At 34.0% G+C, this 18,721-nt stretch overlaps 1 protein-coding gene across 5 annotated transcripts in view; it reads right to left on the bottom strand.

Moving 5' to 3' along the window:
• Positions 1-18,721, bottom strand: part of RSRC1 (arginine and serine rich coiled-coil 1) — a 421,395-nt gene that overhangs the window by 209,077 nt on the left and 193,597 nt on the right. For all 5 annotated transcript variants that reach the window (XM_082459641.1, XM_082459640.1, XM_082459638.1 and 2 more), the window contains one exon: positions 9,418-9,454. In XM_082459641.1, the coding sequence (XP_082315767.1) occupies positions 9,418-9,454 (37 nt within the window). The remainder of the gene's footprint in view (positions 1-9,417; positions 9,455-18,721) is intronic.

Here is an 18,721-nt window from a genome sequence, read left to right as displayed (position 1 = left end):
TCTCCATCTTAACTCCTAATGCTTTGATGGGAGAAATAAAAAGCAACCCTGTTACCTCTGCTGCTAGTTCTCTCTCTGCAGTTACAGACCTTAGATCCTGAGAAAAGCATGAAATAACTACCAGGTACCTTGTGGGGTCCTCTGCAATGAAGCAAAACCTATGGTGTCCTGAACTAGAATATAAAAAATATCCGAATACAATATTCCATTACTCTCATGGTTTCAAGAAGGCCTGACTTTCAGACTCTTGAATAATGGGAACTGGGGGTTATTTAATGCACTTAGAATATTTGGTTTTACTTTATAAAGCATTTTTAATAAGCACATGTGCATAAAAGTCAGAAAATAAATTTTATCTAGGTTAAACATAAATCTGAGACTATTAGTAATATCATGAAAATTACATGACATATTGTCATTTTTTTATTTTTAAAGCTAACTGGCCACCATTTTCTACCAAGACCACCATGTCTTAAAAAGCAACAACAACCGACAGATCTTTCTTTGGAAGAGAGGGGAGGGAGAAAGGGTAGAAAAAGGGCCCAAGTTCCTGCTGTTTGATTGGCTAGATAATATTTATTAATCATTTAGTGCAGAAGCAAATTTTAATAAACTTGTAGCTGATCAAAATGTTTCAGAGAAATGGATCACTGACAAGGTACTGTTTCTGACTGAAATGTGAGCTGGTTCCCAGATTTAGGACTTGTAAACTGCCTAAGAAATCAAGGCACTAACACGATATTCACATTTAATCCACATTAAAGGTATTTTAATTTGCATACATTCATAGGACACACTTGTTTGTTAAAAGGAAAGAGAGAAAAATTTATAGAATTGATCTTCCAGAAAGAAGAAAAACTTCATGCTGTTTTATCTCACGATCACAGTTTAAGGAAAGTGTTTGTTTTAATATGCACATTTACCCTAAACCTCAAATATATATCAGCTTACGTAAAAAAAAAAAAAAAAAAAATTAAAATGCTGGGAGGAGAGGGATCTATTACGTTGAAGTCCCTAAATAGTATATGAGATAATAAATAGTTTTCATCAGTGTTTAATAAATATATACAGTGTATGAGTAACATCAGTGTATTGTGAGATAACTATGTTCTCAAACTCATTTAGACAAATGTCAAAAATATTTTTTTGGAACAGTGGTGAAACATTAAAATAAGACAGGTATTTTAAAACATAACAGACAAAGGATGAGTGACTTTAGAATAGGGTTCATAACCTCTGTTTGAGAATAGGGTTCAAAACCTCTGCACGCATCCTCAAAAGTATGACAATAATACATAAACTGTATTTACGCTTGCATTAAATAAAATCTTTAGTCTGTGAACTGAAATACAGCCGTTTTATTTGCAAGTTCTACACAAAATAGCCTAAAACAGAGAGAAAAGGGCTTTTATTAGAATGTAGTATTATTTATGAGCACGTAATAGCAAGAGCCCACCTACATTTCTGGCAAGCAGCGACTGTATTCTACAAACCACTGATGGGCTAAACAAGCTATTAATGACAGTTGCTTTTCAACATTTAAAATGGTCAGACTGTGTTGCCTGACCACAAGGACAAGTAGGTCATCACTCTCAAATGTTATACAATATAAGAAACATAAATGAGACCTCTGTGGGGAGAAAAAACCCACAGGTATGGCTCCAGAGTTCTTTGGCTATTCAACTATTAATAGAAAGCAAATCCCACTTAAAGTTGTAAATACTTGTAACCCATTTTACTAAAAGATTTATCATCACTTGTTTAACTTTCCACCTACAGCTGAACAAGGTATTATTAGTCCTATTGTCCAGCTCCAGCCCTAAAATATACAACTTAATATCCAGAACCCAAATAAAGAAGAAAAAAAAAATAGCCCTTTGCTACTCTTACAGAGTAAGATGATGAAATTTTTCACCCTGTATAAACCTGTGGAGTGTCTGTCTCTCTGGGTTTATGAATGCCCAACTAATCATTCATAGGTTGCAGAATCCTACTCAATGAGTATATGGGGGAACATCTAGATTTTTCATCAGATTCAGAGGGCCTTGTTCATTGGACACATGTCTTTCAAGTCAATGCCTTTCAATGTACTTTTCTTTCTGGTGGTCACTGGACCAGCGGCATTTGCCTCACTTGGGAGCTTGCTAAATGTAGAATCTCAAGTCCCACCCCAGACCCAGAGTTTAAACAATATCCCCAGGAGAGTCATATGCACATTAAAGATGGTGAAGCACTGACCTAGAACATGTCCCCCTACCCAAACCCACCTCCAGTTATTTGACTTTTCAGAAAAGAGAACAAGGGAAGTTTAGAAATATCATACTGATCAGGATAATTCACTTCATTCCCTGCTAAAGGGCATGGCATAGCAGTCCTTTCAAGCCAGAAACAACCCACAAAACTATTTTGACCTAAAAAAAGTGACAACTTTTCATATAGCTCAACCTAATATATTCAGATCTCAATCCCTCTCCCAAGAGGAAAGGATAGCATTATTTTTATAGATTGCTAATAAAACAATCATAGCCATATTGTAATCAAATGGCAAGGTTCTATCTCCTGTACACTTTCATAATTGTAACAATAAAAATGCATGTTAATGTCACCTACTTGACTGTATTAAAAACACTCTAAAAAGTAAATCTTTTAACCCCCTATTACATAGTTCAATAAGGGTTACTACTCACTATATTATCCAGAATTTAAAAACATAGGATGGTAGAAAAATACGGAGTCAGCTACCTTTGATATACAGAGAACTTAAGAGTCAATTTTCCGCACCCTAGGACATCTTTAATAAAAAAAAGTCAGGAGCAACATCACCATCTAATAACCACCCACCTCCACTCCTTCAACCCTGCTGTGTTAACAGACATACACTGGAGTCACATCAGAAGGTCTTTAATTTGTATATGATTCTTCATCAAGTAAAAAATACTATTTCCTTAAGTTCATTATAAAATCTAAGCACAACATTATAAGCAATGTTTCCACTCATTTTCTCTAAGCTTAAATAGATATGGACACTGAACTCTGAGATGTTTTGTATTCAGTTCTGCTGAGCATTCAGCAGGACCCCTGTAGGAGGACTCCTGAGGATTCAAGGTCTATTCAACATCGATTTCTGACATTTTTCATTATGAATTTCTCATTTGAGGCAAAATTTTTCGAAGACACCCCACCCTGTGCCACCCCTGATAATGGTTGTAAGTTTAATACATAACTGGAAGTACAAACAAAAATCATCCACAGAAAAACAAAGTGCAACACTAAAATGCCAAAATAGTGAACACAGGCCTAGGATTTGGTGTTACCATAGCACCAGCTAGAGGGAAGGGGCTTGAAAAGGAGTGGGACCAGAAGAGGCAGCCTCAGGAAGCTGCTTCTGGGAGAAAATCAGGTAAACAGAATACATGTCAGTGACAAGAAAGAAGAAAGTAGTAAGAAACAAACTGCTAAAGAGAAACAAGACATGCCAACCCCTTCCTCCCTGCCACCCCCATCATCATCTGTTAGAGAAATTACGCTTCGATGTACTGCAGAAGACGGCACCTTTAAACTAGGAACCCTGTCTACAAAATGTCTAGGATTTCTAAAATGGAAGGAAGGAAGGAAGGAAGGGAGGGAGAGAGGGACGGAGGGAAGGAAGGAAAAGAAAGAAATCAAATCACCCCCATATAAAGCTACTATAAGAAGTAACTAGAAAATGCAAATTAAAACATTTCAGTAGATGAAAATTCTTCCCCTAAAACCAACTACAAAGCACAAGACTCATTTGGACAAATAACAAAAAGAAAACCTAGAATCAGACATTCAAAAAATAAAAACAGAAATGGAAGGAAAATATTTCAGATATGGAAAATACATTACAAGGTGCACAAAGAAGAATAAATTTGAATGAAAATTTAATAAGAAACACTGAATAAAAGCAGGAAAACAATTCAGAGAATAAAGACAAAGTAAAGTAGTAAAGAGAGAGAGAAAGGGACCGAAATAGAAGACAAGCAAAGAAAGATTATATATTGGAGTCACTAAAGAAGAAAATAAAACAATGGAACAGACTAATATTTAATCCTATAATCCATGAAAATTATTTCTGGAAATGAGAAAACTTAAGTCTACATATGAAATTGCCCAGAAAAATTAGCCAGAAACAATCAACTTTGAGAATTATCCTAGTAAAAGCAAGATCAATGAAAAAATGTCAATGTCTCAAGGCAAAAAAATCTAATTATTTATAAGGGTAAAAAAATAAGGCTGGTACCAGAGATATCAAGAGCAGAATAATATCTCAAGAAAGTCAAGGAAAAAACTGTAAGCGAAGGATTTTATGTCCAGTCAAGCTGTCATTCAAGTGGCAAGACTCCAGAAAAACAGCTTGGAATGTACAAGATCTTGGAGAATAATGTACATAGGAGCCTTTCCTGAGGAATATACTAGTGGATGAGTTTTATACAAACAGGAGATAAATGGGGAAATATAAGCAAACAAACTGATGGCAAATATTTAATATATTTAATTTTAAAGGTGATTCTAAAAGAACATAACAGCGTGGGTGGAAGAATAGTATGCAAACATTTTATATTCTAACAAAGTAGCAAAAAACACAGCAAGAAGAAATGGGAGGAAAAGGAAGAAAGGGAAAATACAACAGGAGCGTTGTCTATAATGAAGGTAACAGGTGGGAGTCAAAGGATGTCATCTATAAGGTTAAATAGGAACAAGGGGGATTAAAACCATTATAAAAGGTATAAATACAAAGGTAACCACTAGAACAAAAATGCAAACCTTCCTAAGTTTCATCATCATAATTACAATAGCTCTTCAGAGACAATTCTCCATAACATTCTGTACATCTTACATCAGCCATCAGCCTTTGTTCAGAACTATCTTTTCAAAGATGTTTGGTACAGCAAACAGTCTTTGGTATAGCAAAGATGTTTAGTATAGCAAACAGTATAGCAAACAGCAAGATAGAGACAGAATCTCCCCCTGGGCCAGAAAGGCATGTTTGTTACCTAACTAGGATAATAAAGATAACGTCCTTCTCTTGGGCAAAGTTTGGGCAGATTTTCTAACAGCTCCCTAAAGAACTCCTAAATCTGGAGCCCCCCAGCTATGACACAAGCCCACTGGGTATGCAGCATCACCCCATGGGACTTGGGGGTCAAGGGGAACCTATACAACCATGAAGTACGTGCTACTTTTTGTGCTGTTAGTAAGAAAATGCTTTGTCTCTGACCCAGGGAATCTTGTGTCTTCTGTCAGCATCTATGAAAGTGTAGCAGGCATGCAAGTTGGGCTAAAATCTCAAACCCTTAATAAAGGAGACACAGCTAAATAGAGAAAGAAACATAGTAAATATAATGATACACAGTAATTATGGAGTGATTTACAGGATATACTGATAAGTGAAAACAGCAAAATACAAAAAAGTATACACAACATGCTTTTAAAAAAATTATTTATTTGTTTATTTTTTGGCTGTGCTGCACGGCTTGCAGAATCTTAGTTCCCCAACCAGGGTTCAAACCCGGGCCCCTGGCAGTGGAAGCACAGAGTCCTAACCACTGTACCTCCAGGGAATTCCTTACAATATGCTTTTTATAAGAAACAGGAAATAGGAATACATACACATATGCATATACATATATATACACATAATCTTACAAAAAGCACAGGAAGGATAAACAAGAAGTTAATAAAATATGCTACCTGCAAGGAATAGAGAATAGCTAGAAAGGAAGGGAGTGACACCTCTCTGACGATACTATTGTGTATCATATTTTGACTTCTGGAAGCATGTTAACATTATAGATATTCAAACATAATTAAATCTACAAGAATGGGAACAAAGGCACCTAAAATTGAATGCAAATGGAAACAAATGAACGCCACTATATTTCAAAGGAATAAACTACACTCAAGGGGAAAAAGAACTACAAATAAATCTTGAAATCTTTTATTTAAGTTTATTTTCAAAATATATAGTTGTACTGGGATTATTTTATGTGTATTATATGATTGAGCAAGTGGGTAAATGTATTAGTGCTGTTAGGAGTCCAGGCTCTCACTTTACATAAAGGGAAATACAAATATGAAATGGGGGAGGACAAGGAAGAATTCTGTGGTATGGATTGAAATTGGAGGTATCAGTATGACTCACACGTTCTCAAAAATATTTTTCTACTTACTTACCTACCTCTATTTAACTATCTAATCTAGCACTGAAAGGTCCTAGAAGTAATGAAATCCCAGAGACAATGAGCATATCACATGTCCAGACCTTGATTCCTAAAATACCATTTTCCTCTAAAATGGAATAGGGTAATTTGAAGAAATGGCTGAGTCTGGGAGTGGGACAGGGAAGGTATAAGATAAGCCTGAAACACCTTGTTGTGTCAGAAAATGAGGACGTGCTTAAAAAAAAAAAAAAAAAAAAAAAAGGGAGTATGTTGAAAGGACCCAGAAACCATCTTTAAAGAAGATTCTCTGGACAAATCTGTGACAACCTGAGTGTCAAAATAAATAAGAAAAGTAACTGATAATAACCTAGTCATGAGTCTTTGCTCACAATAAGTAAATAAAATAAGAAAGAAGGATGGGCTTTTCCTTATAGTGGAATGCTGGCTGCTAAATATAGGGGGAGTGGTAGAGCTGGAAAAATATCAATTTTGCAATCATTAGGCAAGAATCATAAATGGATGTCAGGGCACCAACCTTCAAAAGTTCTGTCTAGAATTTTAAACAGACATAGACTTTATGGGTAGTACACAAGTTTGTGAGAAGAAAAATAAAATGGTATTGGGGAGTAAACTGTAAGAAATTTAAGCTAAGAATGACATGCTGGACAGTTCCCAGGAAAAGTTGGCAACATAGAAAAGAATGACAGAATAAAGACTGAATCAAGGGCTTGAGAGATTGTGACAAATAAATGAATCGGCCCTTGAAGAGGTTCCAGGGAAACAGAGTCCACCTATCTTATTCTTTTCTCCATACACCCACACTTGTTCCAGATAACTATATATACCAAGAAGAGCCCATAAACAGAGTACAAAGACTGTGCAACCATATATGTGTTCTGGTGACAAATACACTGCATGCCATTTTTCTTAACTCATTTAAATTTATACTGGCTTTTACCCTCTCTTAGAACAATGCTAATTTTCTATGATAATCCAGATAAATTTGAAAAGACAAGAAGGGTACATAAAGAAGAAATTAACTCCAAATGTGTGGGATGTTTTTCTCATTTTAATGTTACACCATATATTTTTAAAAATCAATCTATTAGAATCTATACTTTAATTGTATTTGGTATACAGCCAATTCAAAGAAGGGGTACGTGTGCTAGAAGACAAGGGTTATAAGTATCTGTTCAGCTGGAAAGTGGAGAGACCAAACCTAAGGAGCCCACAGTTGCTAGACAGACAGGTTTCTTTGTGCTCAACCAATGAATTCTTAAGTTCACTTCCTTCTTAGGCAGTTATAAAGAATATCATTGACTTTACTGAATATTATTAGTGTACAAAGCAATATATATGTGTATATATGTGATAATATGTATTCATGTATTCATATTATTAACAGTTCAGTCAGTGGGTCAATTTTACAATGTCAAGTTACAGAATTTGAATGACTTAAGTAAAATGTATTAAAATCATCTACTTCCACTACCTGTTGTACTTATCATGGCTCTCTCATCCCTAAAATGCATTATCTTTGAAATACACTTGATGTATATGACCCAGATAAAATGAAATATAACTCAGAGTCAAAAATGGAAAAGGTTTCTAAATACTTTTAGCTGAAGAATTCTTTGTTCAGAGGAAATCTTATTTTAAAAGTTTAAAAGTATACAAAATAACTAAAAGTGGGAACTATTCTGGCTAAAGTGGGCAGTGGAAGTCTGGAGTGCCACCTGTTTTGGGGAGACTTCCTGGCAGCCCAAGGCAGTTAGAAAACCACTGCTGCATAAGATTATAAGTAGAGTATAAATGCATGAAATTGTCACTGAATGTAAGTTCATACTAGTGAGTATTAAAAAAATATGGAATTTAAACAAAAAAAAAAGAATCTAACTCATCTACTGATGAATATGAACCAAGTAAATATACAGTTTTTTTTTTAAATAGTAATTTACAAGAGAAGTATAAAAGACAGCTCATTTTGGAACTATGTTAGCTGTTCTTCCTTGTTATAAGCTGCCAATTGATACCGGCATTAGATATCTTAGATTAATATTTTTATTCTGATGTCCATATGTATGTCCTAAATATCATGTGCCACTATGAAGTGATAAACAGGGATTCAAGAAATAATTTTTAATAATGAGAATAACAATATTATTTAATTACTTCTAATCTGGACAAATATATATACTTCAATTTTTCTAACTAGTTTATTATATTCTGCTTTTAATAATTAATCTGTAATTTTTAGGATGATTTTATCATTTTTAAAAAGTCTAGGTTTCCTCAGTTTCCTTTAGCTATTGAAAGAAAAACCAAAAATCCTTTCTAACTCTAAAACTACTGTAAATAAAAATGAAGCTGCCTCTTGCTACTGTTTGCTTTGTGGGAGCAGAACAAAAGCACATTAATAGTTAACAAAGCTACAATATGACATACGAATGAAGTCTTGCATTAAAAAAGTACTTAGATTGTATTTACAAAAGAATCTCTATCAGTAATTATTCAACATTTGGATTTGACCAGAAACCAGAGCATGACTTTATAATGCTCTGTTTAAATGAACTACTTAATGTTGTAATGAACACTCAATGTGGTGAGCTCAATGAATTTTGTACCTGGTATAATACAACAGTTTTTCCAATTTTCTGATCAATTGACAGATTTTAATGTTAACTCAGTTGGAATTTTACTTGCTTTAAAAATGTTTACTTAAACCAAAAATTTTGCATCTCAATTATTTTATATTCTAAAACTGACTGTAGTTTAAACCAATGCATTATTCATAAAGCAAAGACATCAGGAAAAACAAAGCTGTGCACTTCTTTCAAAGCAGTTAAATTGCTAAAACATACCATATTTATGCATGCAATATTTGATTGTGTTTTTCTTAAAACACAAGCTTGTTTTTGTCAGATCAAGATTTGCCAAAAATTCTACACCAAACACTTTTCTTTATAATTAAAGCAATCATCAATCCAAGGATTGTCATCCATTTTATTTCATCTTTACATCAGAAAAAAAAGTAATTTAAAAAAAATTTTAATTCCCTTGAAATGATAAGATAAATGAAAATGTAAGTGCCTTCACGTAATAACAGTAAGCTGACCCTTTGGGAAATGGTTGACTTTCTCAATACAAGGTATTCAAAGCTCATTCAAAAGTGTTCATTTAGAATGCAGATATCAAAGATGATGCAAATGTTCAAGAGAAAATTAGAACTTACCAGATGTTCTAATCCAGCTTTGATGTTTCCAGATTCCCTAAAATAGAAGAATAAAAGTTTAAAATAGTTGTTAAACCCTTGTCTGCTATAACTTATGTTTACCTCAAAAATATTTTATAAATCCTTATAATTTTTTCATATATCTTTCCTAATGTTCATAATAACATTGTTTTTAAGGACAAAACAATTTCCTTACGGAACAGATAATTTATTTATATCTAATAGTAGTACTACCGCTAAAATTGATATTCGTCTAGTAGAAAGAATGTTTCAGACTTTTCAAAGTCAGTGGAGAACAAAAAAGAAATCAGATATGTTATTTACTATTTGCACACTGTCTTTATTTTACATTAGCTTTTTCATTAGAGTTTATGTTTTTTCAATGTTTATTATGAAAATGTTCAAACATACAGATTCTATCCCCCATCTGGAGTCTACAATTGACATTTTACTACATTTGCTTTATCAAATATCCATCCATCAATAGGTGCATTTTTATATAAAAAATAGCCACAAAAAGAATGTTTGTGAGTACATAGTTAAATAAATCAATCTTAAATTTTTTCCTACCATTAATTTTATCAACTTAGTGCCCACTACAAATCAGAACCTAAGACTATTGTAATATTTAAAAGCAAAAAAACCACCAATGGAAACACAAACATCAAATACCACCATATATTTTAAGTATTTAATTTCTTGCTTTTCACTTTAAAAAAGAGTGCTGATGAAACTAAAAATACAAATAACTGTACAAGTAGCAAAGATAATTTAAATACACATTTGGTGAAATATGGCAATAGTGAGATATTTTTCCTGATTTTGGTCAATGCTAATTTATCAGTGACAAATGGACTTTGACTTTTCTCACTCCAACAAGCAGTATTTGAATTCCATCATTAACATCACGCCTTATTTGTTTTAACATAAAATTATACTTCTACCACATTGCAGAAAATAATTATGAAACATCCAACAACAGTACTGCATTCGTGATGTTTAATCTTTTCCCCATACCTCTTTCTTTCTCTGAAGGGGCCCCAATTTTATTTCTTTTCTCTTTATTTTGTCTCCATTTTTTTTTTTTTTTTTTTTTTTTTGCCAAAACTCTACTTACTTCTGTTTCCTTTGTCTTGCTATACAATCTTTTCAAATTTCCCTATCTTTTCCCTTTGGCTCTGCTGCTTGAAAACTATACTCATGGCTTCCAACCTTTGCTCTCACTGCCCAGTCTGGCATCCTGGGAATAAATTCCACTGTCTACTGATTAGTACTCATCTTTAGCCATTCTCTCTTCTGCTTACTGCTTCTGGCAATGCTATATATTCAACATTTAAAAATTTAAGGATTTCTGAAACTTATTCTCTGGATGCAGTCCTAATGAAAAATGACAGAAATAAATTGTAACAAGGTGTCAGTGAAGGCCAATAGCTACATAAATAATTATTTTTACCTTTATTATTATAAAATTAATGTATTTGTTGGAGCTGGAAGTCAGATGAATCTTTAAGTTTTCACAAGGAAATTCTCATATAACCATTTGTGCAATTTAAAATTTAAACAAAAAGAATAATACATATATAGTGAGACATCTGACAGTGTAATATGTATGTATGTATATGTATACAGTCTACAATAAAATTAAATCTTCTTCCTCTCAGTGACTCCCAGTTCTCAAGCACTGATATTAGTTATTTGTTTGTCCTTCCAAAGATAGTCTATGCATGTGTGTGCATGCTTCTGTGTGTGTGTGTGTGTTTCTCTTCTTCTTCTTTTTTTTAACCCAAACAGAAGCATACTATACACACTGTTTTGTACCTGAACTTGGCAATCTATCTTGGAGCCAAGTATATTTATACTATATAATACACATCTATTTAATTTTTCCCCCATGGCTACATTGTCACATCATGGTTCTTATTAGAAAATAATGCTGCAATATAAAAGAACAAAAATGCTCAGATTCAAAGTACAAGTCCATAATTCATTATCTAAAACCACTGGGGTTAGACATGCTTCATTAGAGTATTTTGGATTTTAAGAAAGGTAATAAGGTACATATAGTGTATGTCATAAAACACTGACAGCAAGGCTTGAAGAAGCATCTCATCATCATACATATTAATAATTCTGAAAGAAACATATGAATGTCCACACAAAGTGGGATAAACAAAGACTATAAACAGCCTCATCTCAGGGTAGGTTTTGTTGTCAACTGACTTCGTCACAAACTTAGGGAAAATTTCCCAGTTTTCTGAGTTATTTGCATTTTGGAGTCAAGGATAAGAAAAAGAAAGGAAGGAAGGAAGGAAGGAAGGAAGGGAGGAAGGGAGGAAGGGAGGGAGGGAGGGAGGGAGGAAGGGGGAGGGAGGAAGGGGGGAGAACAGGGTGGGGGAGAAAGCGGGAGAGGGAGAAAGGGAGGGAGGAAGGAAAGGTTGGCTAGGTATTGCTTTGTTATGTTTCCAAGTGATTCTTTAAATTAAATAATTCTAGGATATATGCATTTTGAATGGCATGCTTGAAAGAAAACTAGGCATCATCCGTGACACATGCCCCTTTCCTTCGCTACCAAACGTAAACAAATGTAATCAACCACAAGGTCTTGGCTATCCAACGTCCTTAATTATCACTTAGATTTAACCACTTCTTTCTATCTTCACAGCTATGTCTTATTTTAGGCCATTATCTTTTCTCTCCCTGATGACTGCAAAGCTTCTTAATGGGTCTCGGTGACCCCTGCCTTGCCCCATGTCAATTCATTCTTCATAATACATTAAGATCTTTGTAAAATGTAAGCTTGATCATGTCAATTCCCTTCTTAAAATTCACAATATACTACTATACTCCAGTTTACTAATTCCCTCTGTTATTTTGCCAAAGCTATTATCACATGGAAAGTGGCAGCAACAGCCATAACAAACAACTAACCTTGCTTTAATCATCACTGAACCACTCACTCTTTCTACCTGAGATGTTCCTTTTGTCCCAGACTCCTCTAATCCTCCTCATCTATCTAAAATATAAAAACATTCTTCAGAACTCAACCTAAACAAAACCTCCACTGGGGAAACCTCTTTTCCTCACAAATGAGGTACTGAACTCTTCCCATGTGTTCACATCACGAAGTTCTCACACTTTATTATAAATACGTATTTACTTTCCCATTGACGACAACTAAAATGAAAACTCCTTGAGGACATGAATTACATCTTTCTAATTTTTATATCCCAGCATCTAATGGAGTGCCTGAATCAGAGTATGTATTCAACTAATGAGAGTCTGACATCTAACCATCATTAAGACAAGCTTAGATAGTCAGTAGCAACCATCCCAGGTCTCTGGGTGGTCCTACCCAGCTCCAAACCACTCAAAGAAGGCAACTGCAACATGAGTCGCTGTTTGGAAGAATAGTTTTGGGAGCTGTGTGTATGTGTGTGGTGGGTGGTAGGTGGTTGTTTCGCTTTGTTTTGTTTTGGGTTGTTTTTGATAAAGTAGGAGGACACAATGGAAAAGTGGTTGACTGAGGCCAGAGTAGAACAATTAACCTGGAGGAGCACAAGCCAGAGCCTAGACTTTCACCCTTCTCCTCAGATTAAAATTAATAGCCAAGGCAGCTGAATGTTGCAAGAAAATAAAAGAAACCCACAAGGAAGATTTTAAGATCTTTGAGGTGTGTAGGCACAGGAACAGAAAAACAACAAAGAAAGCGACCTCATCCAGAGAAAATAGATCGAGCAAGAATATATCATATTCAAAGGGAAGATTTTTAGAAATTAAATATGAAAAACAGTTATGAAAAAGAATCAACATGAGATAATGAGTATTAGAAATACAATAGTTAGAAACTCAGAGGATGAATTGAACGCACAATAGCTACAGACCAAGAATATATTAGTGAGCTGGAACACGGGGTAGAAGAGCTCTCCCAGAAGGCATAGGAATGGTATGAAAGACAGAACAAACAAGAGATAAAATTAAGAACAGGAGTAGAAGTATGAACATCTATATAATAAGAATCCTAGAAGGAATGCAAAGACAAAATAAAAAAGAAGAAGTATTTGAAGAAATAATGACAAAAATTTCCTAGATATAGAAATATTCAAATCTTAGATTGAAAGGGTACATACAGCAGTGAACAGGACAGCTAAAGAAAAATCCACAGCAAAGCATAATATAAGGATAATTAAGACTGTAATATTATAGATCAAGAGAAAAGACTAAAAGTTTCCAGAAAGAAAAAGCATACCCCTCCATAAAGGAAGACTAGCACTGACATCAGACTTCTTAACACTAATGCTAGACAATGGCATATTAACTTCTAAGAGAACGTGTTTAAAAAGGAAAAAGAACTGTAAACCTAGAATTTATATTTAGCGAATAAACTGTTATTTACATTAAAGGAAAAATAAAGCAATTTTCAGCATACATAGTCTCAGGAAATTCAAAAGTTCTTAGGAATGTAATGCAATAAGAAGAGAAATAAAATCAGGAAGAAGCAAGAATATAAAGCAAGTAAAGGCTGGCATAGTACATAGTAATTATTGTAATCTTAGTAATCAGTGACTAAAAAGAAAACTAAAGAAAGGTCACCTAACAATCTAGAATTTAAATGCCAGAGAAGGGACTTCCCTGGTGGCACAGTGGTTAAGAATCAGCCTGCCAATGCAGGGTACATGGGTTCGAACCCTGGTCAGGGAAGATCCCACGTGCCGCGGAGCAACTAAGCCCGTGTGTCACAACTACTGGGCCTGTGCTCTAGACCCCGCGCGCCAGAGCTACTGAAGCCCACGCACCTAGAGCCTGTGCTCCGCAACAAGAGAAGCCACTGCAATGAGAAGCCCGCGCACTGCAACGAAGAGTAGCCCCCTGCTCCCCTCAACTAGAGAAAGCCTGCATGCAGCAGCGAAGATCCAACGCAGCCAAAAATAAATAAATTTTTTAAAAAATGCCAGAGAAGATTCTTAGATTGGGTATGAAACAAATCTAGCAATGTGTGATTTACAAGAGACAAAAAACAGAAAGGATCCAGAAAGGTTTCCAAAAAAGAGATAGTAAAAGATATAACCAGGCAAACATGAATCAAAAGAAAGTTGGGGTAGTGACTTTAATGTCAAGATATATTTAAGCCACTTCCCCCTTCATATATATATATTTTGATATGTATATATTTTGCTATATACATACATTAAAAAAGGCCGTTCTCTTCTAGTAAAAGATACAATAGATCAAGAAATTTTCATTTATATCCCGAAGGTTTGCATGTTTGTAAAGCTTAATATGTATCATAGATTGGGACACCAAAGTTTCAACAAGTTCTTCATGAAAATCAGTTTTCTTTATTTAGTCTTACTTTGGGCAGAAAGACAAGGAAGAGTTGCCATCTCAAAACAACGCAGATAAAGCATCATGAGTACATAAATACTACATTAGACAGCATGATGTATAATCCTGGTTCTAGAAGCAAAATTGTTGAATGAGCTTGGGTAATAATCCAAATTCTCTGAAGCTCAAATTGTTCACCTATGATGTGAAAATTTTTTAACACTTGCTTTACCTAACACATAGGGTTGCTGTGAAAAAATAATCAAGATAATGTATATGAAAGTACACTATAAATTGTAATGTGCTATAGAAATCTGTTATTATGATAGGTATTTAAATACAAAAGTCTTAAGAGTGGTTCCAAAACTCTTAATGAATTTTTTTAAAATAGAGAGGCAAGATTCAAGACATTGATAGAAGGATCTTGCAACAAATGGTATAAAGCCTGTCCTCTTTAGTGGTCTGTCTCTTGGGTTGTCCCTGTCATGACTTCATCAATATTTGTGCAACTCCTTTTGCTCTGTGCTGAAAGCAGACTTAATTCAATTATAGGTCTCAAAACTGATAAAATGGTCCTGAAGTGGAAAATGGGAAGAGATTATTGGCAAATGAATAAAGATTTGTATCGAACTAACACACAGGAGTACAGCAGGTCTTTTTTTAATCATTCCCTGTCTTAAATCTTCTGGGAACCATGAGTTTCCCTTCCCCTCATGCAGCACATCGATTTCTGAATTAGACTGCAATATTAAATAATTAATATACTTGCCATGATTGATGTTTTGCATTAGTTGAATATTAGGTTATCAATCAAAATCCACTTGGTTTAATGTAATAATATTGAAAAAGTGTCACGGGCTGTTCATCCAATTTGTAGTTGAGGCAGCACAGATAGTAATGTTGGCATAACACGAGGCTTTAAAGCAGGAAATTCAGTGGCTCAACATGTATGAGGCAGACATTTTGAAACTAACTGGGAGAAGACTGAGGTTGTCCTAAATAAACCTTGTGGCACCTGTCAGTGTCAACGTTAGTTCTCCTTCCAGTAAGAAGATGCCATACATCAATCATACCACGGCAGGCAAGAAAAAAAATTAAAATAAAGCTACTGATTTACCTTTGTGGCAAACAGATTTCATCATTTTGCCGAAGGAAGCATGCTCTAAATCTGGAAATTGTTGCTATTAAAAAGCTTATATAATCTTAAGAAATTTCTAAACAAATAGACTAAGATTTTTTAGATCTGATCTTACTAGGAAAGGATCAACTTTTTTTTTTTTAATATGAGAACAAATTACACCAAAGTGATCATTCAGGTTTTATAATGGTCTAACGGAATCTGGTCAAGGAGCCACAATTAATAATGATATTTATTTTGAAAAAACAGCATTCCTTTTGATGATGGCATTCTCCTTTCTCTCAATATTTTGTATCAAAATTGTCAAACTATTACCTTAGAAAAAAAATTTTGATCACTTGCTTCTCCTAGTAAAAGCAAATTTTTCTCATCATTCCCTATTAAATCAATCTAAAATCTATTATGAATTTACTTAAAAAAATAATATTTTACAACATATTAAATAAACAAAAGACATCCAAAAGAAAAGTAAGTTTTTTGGGTGAGAAGTAGAAAAGTAACAAAATAAATATAATCCAAAACTATTTCATAAAGCAAGCCAAAATACAGTGAGTATTTAGTTATAAAATAGAAACTATAATACATGTAACTAAATAAAGTAGCATTAATGGCTCATTTCACTGACCAAGAAATAAAAGATTAAATGTATTTATAACCAGTAATGTATTGCTATATGTATTAACCCACATAAAATACGCACATATACAATAATTATGAAAAACAGAGTTTAACTCTTAAGTAATAAAAATTTTTACAGGTATTTTGGTTATGAACTAAGCATATTATTCACTTTTAAAAGATTAGTATGCTGCAGTTTTCTACAGCTATAAGAGATAAGATTACAGTTAATTTTGTACTCTTTCTCATAAAGCAAAAATCTATGTGAGCTGTTTTTTTTTATAATGGCAGTCAAAGTTTTTAAAAGCCTGAGTTATAAAAATATATACATCTCCTATCTCAAATTATAATTGATAAATTTTCACATGTATAAGACCTTTTTCTGTTATGTATCAAACGTTATGAATGAAAACTTTGGTAATACTATAAATCTAAGAAAAACTTGGTTCAAATTCCAACTCTTCTACTTAATTAAATAACTTTGTCAGGATATATACTTTCTCTAATTTGCCATTCTTAAGTTCAAATCAAGGATTAAAAAGATAATCGGCATGCATATATAAGTCACTCAATAATTACTCATTCAATATGACAGACTAAATAATGGACTGTATTCTACTTTCAAAATCAAGAAACATCTTTACAGATGTTAGCTTTTTTAGCCACCTTAAAATCTGTTTCAACTGTAACACCTATAAATGAAAGTCAGTCTACTTTTCAAATAAATGCATAAAGAGCTTGGCCCAATGGCTAGCATCCAATAAAAATACCATGTATATCTTGACATAAGAACATTCTTCTATCCTGATCTCTTTGAAAGGAGGCAGAGTTAAAAAGTACACTGAAAAGAAGCAAAAATAATTTCTTAATTACCTGATTTTTTTACATTTTAACTCCAGTAACAAAAACACAGACTATCACCACTAAGTTCCAAACTAGCATTCTTAGTTTTAACTTACTAGGTTTGGTTAGAATTCTCAGCATTTTTCCCCTGACTGGAAAATATCTTGCAAATTAGTGGATCTAAGTGTATATTCTTTGGTTACCACAGTTCACAATGGTAGTTTTCAGACACTTGTTTTTAACAAGTAGTTATTGATCTGACTGATTATTATTTGCAATAAATTCTGCTCTAGAACTCATAAATCATATGCACAGACAAGTACTATGGTTACTGAACTTTATGTGTACTGTTCTAAGATTCTTTAATTAGTTTTACAAATATTAGTGAGCATCCATTACATCAGGACAAGTTTAAACTGAACATATTAAACAGCTGAGGACTTATGATACACACTGAGCTTATTCCAATGGGAAGGTGAACATTAAGTTGGTATGTATCTTGAGTTATTTACAGTTATTCAGGTAAAGAAGTTCTGCATGTCACAGAAAGGGCCTACATGGGAAAGAAAAGAGATTTCAATATTTTTAAAGTTATGCTCTAGACAACAGTCTCAGATGTAGAAAAACTAACAGAATTCATCACAAGTATATCTGATCTAACAGAATTGCTAAAGGAAGTGCTTCAGACCAAGGGAAATTATACTAGAAAGAGACCTGGAACATCAAAAATGAAGGAAGAGCAACAGAAATATATTTATTGAGCACCCTCATACCTAGGCTCCGTGTTAAGTTCTGAGTGGATAATAAAAACAATAACAACAAAATAAACAAATATCATCAACAAAAAGTACTTTGGATGTTTAAACTGTACTGTCAAACCAAGACTAATGCATGAAATAGTTAACATCCAAGCCAGGCAGTGAAACTGCATGTGAACATGCTACTTATCTGCTATTTCCACATGCAGCACTAAGGTTCATAATCAATGACAATCTTCTTTCCCACTGAGGCCAAATGTAGCTCAAGAATCTTTCTAAACACTGTGCTCTAAGGAGTCACTGCCAGTTGTCTGCAGTTAGCAAGTGAGGTACAACCTATTCATCACCACTCCCTTCAGTCCATGTTCCTGACCTAGGTTCAAGAGAAGTTCAGAAGAAGGAGAAATTGCCATATGTGTTAGAATGGTTGGGAAATATTTAAACGAGGAGGGGTAATTTTATCTGGATCCTGAAGGACTGACTGCCTTTGAGCAGAGTTGGTAAGCAGAAAAGAAGAGGCAGGAAGAGCAAACCCAAAGGTCCCACATGACCTGTTAGAGGTCAAGTAAGGAGAGTAGCCTGCCCAGAGTAGATGTATTAAAAGGTCATATTTCTTTTAGTCTTT

The sequence above is a fragment of the Balaenoptera physalus genome (genome assembly GCF_965194825.1).
Source record: "Balaenoptera physalus genome assembly, chromosome: 4".
Classification (NCBI taxonomy): Eukaryota; Metazoa; Chordata; class Mammalia; order Artiodactyla; family Balaenopteridae; genus Balaenoptera; species Balaenoptera physalus.
Note: the sequence above shows the minus strand (reverse complement) of the source record. Positions and strands in the feature narration are given on the sequence as shown.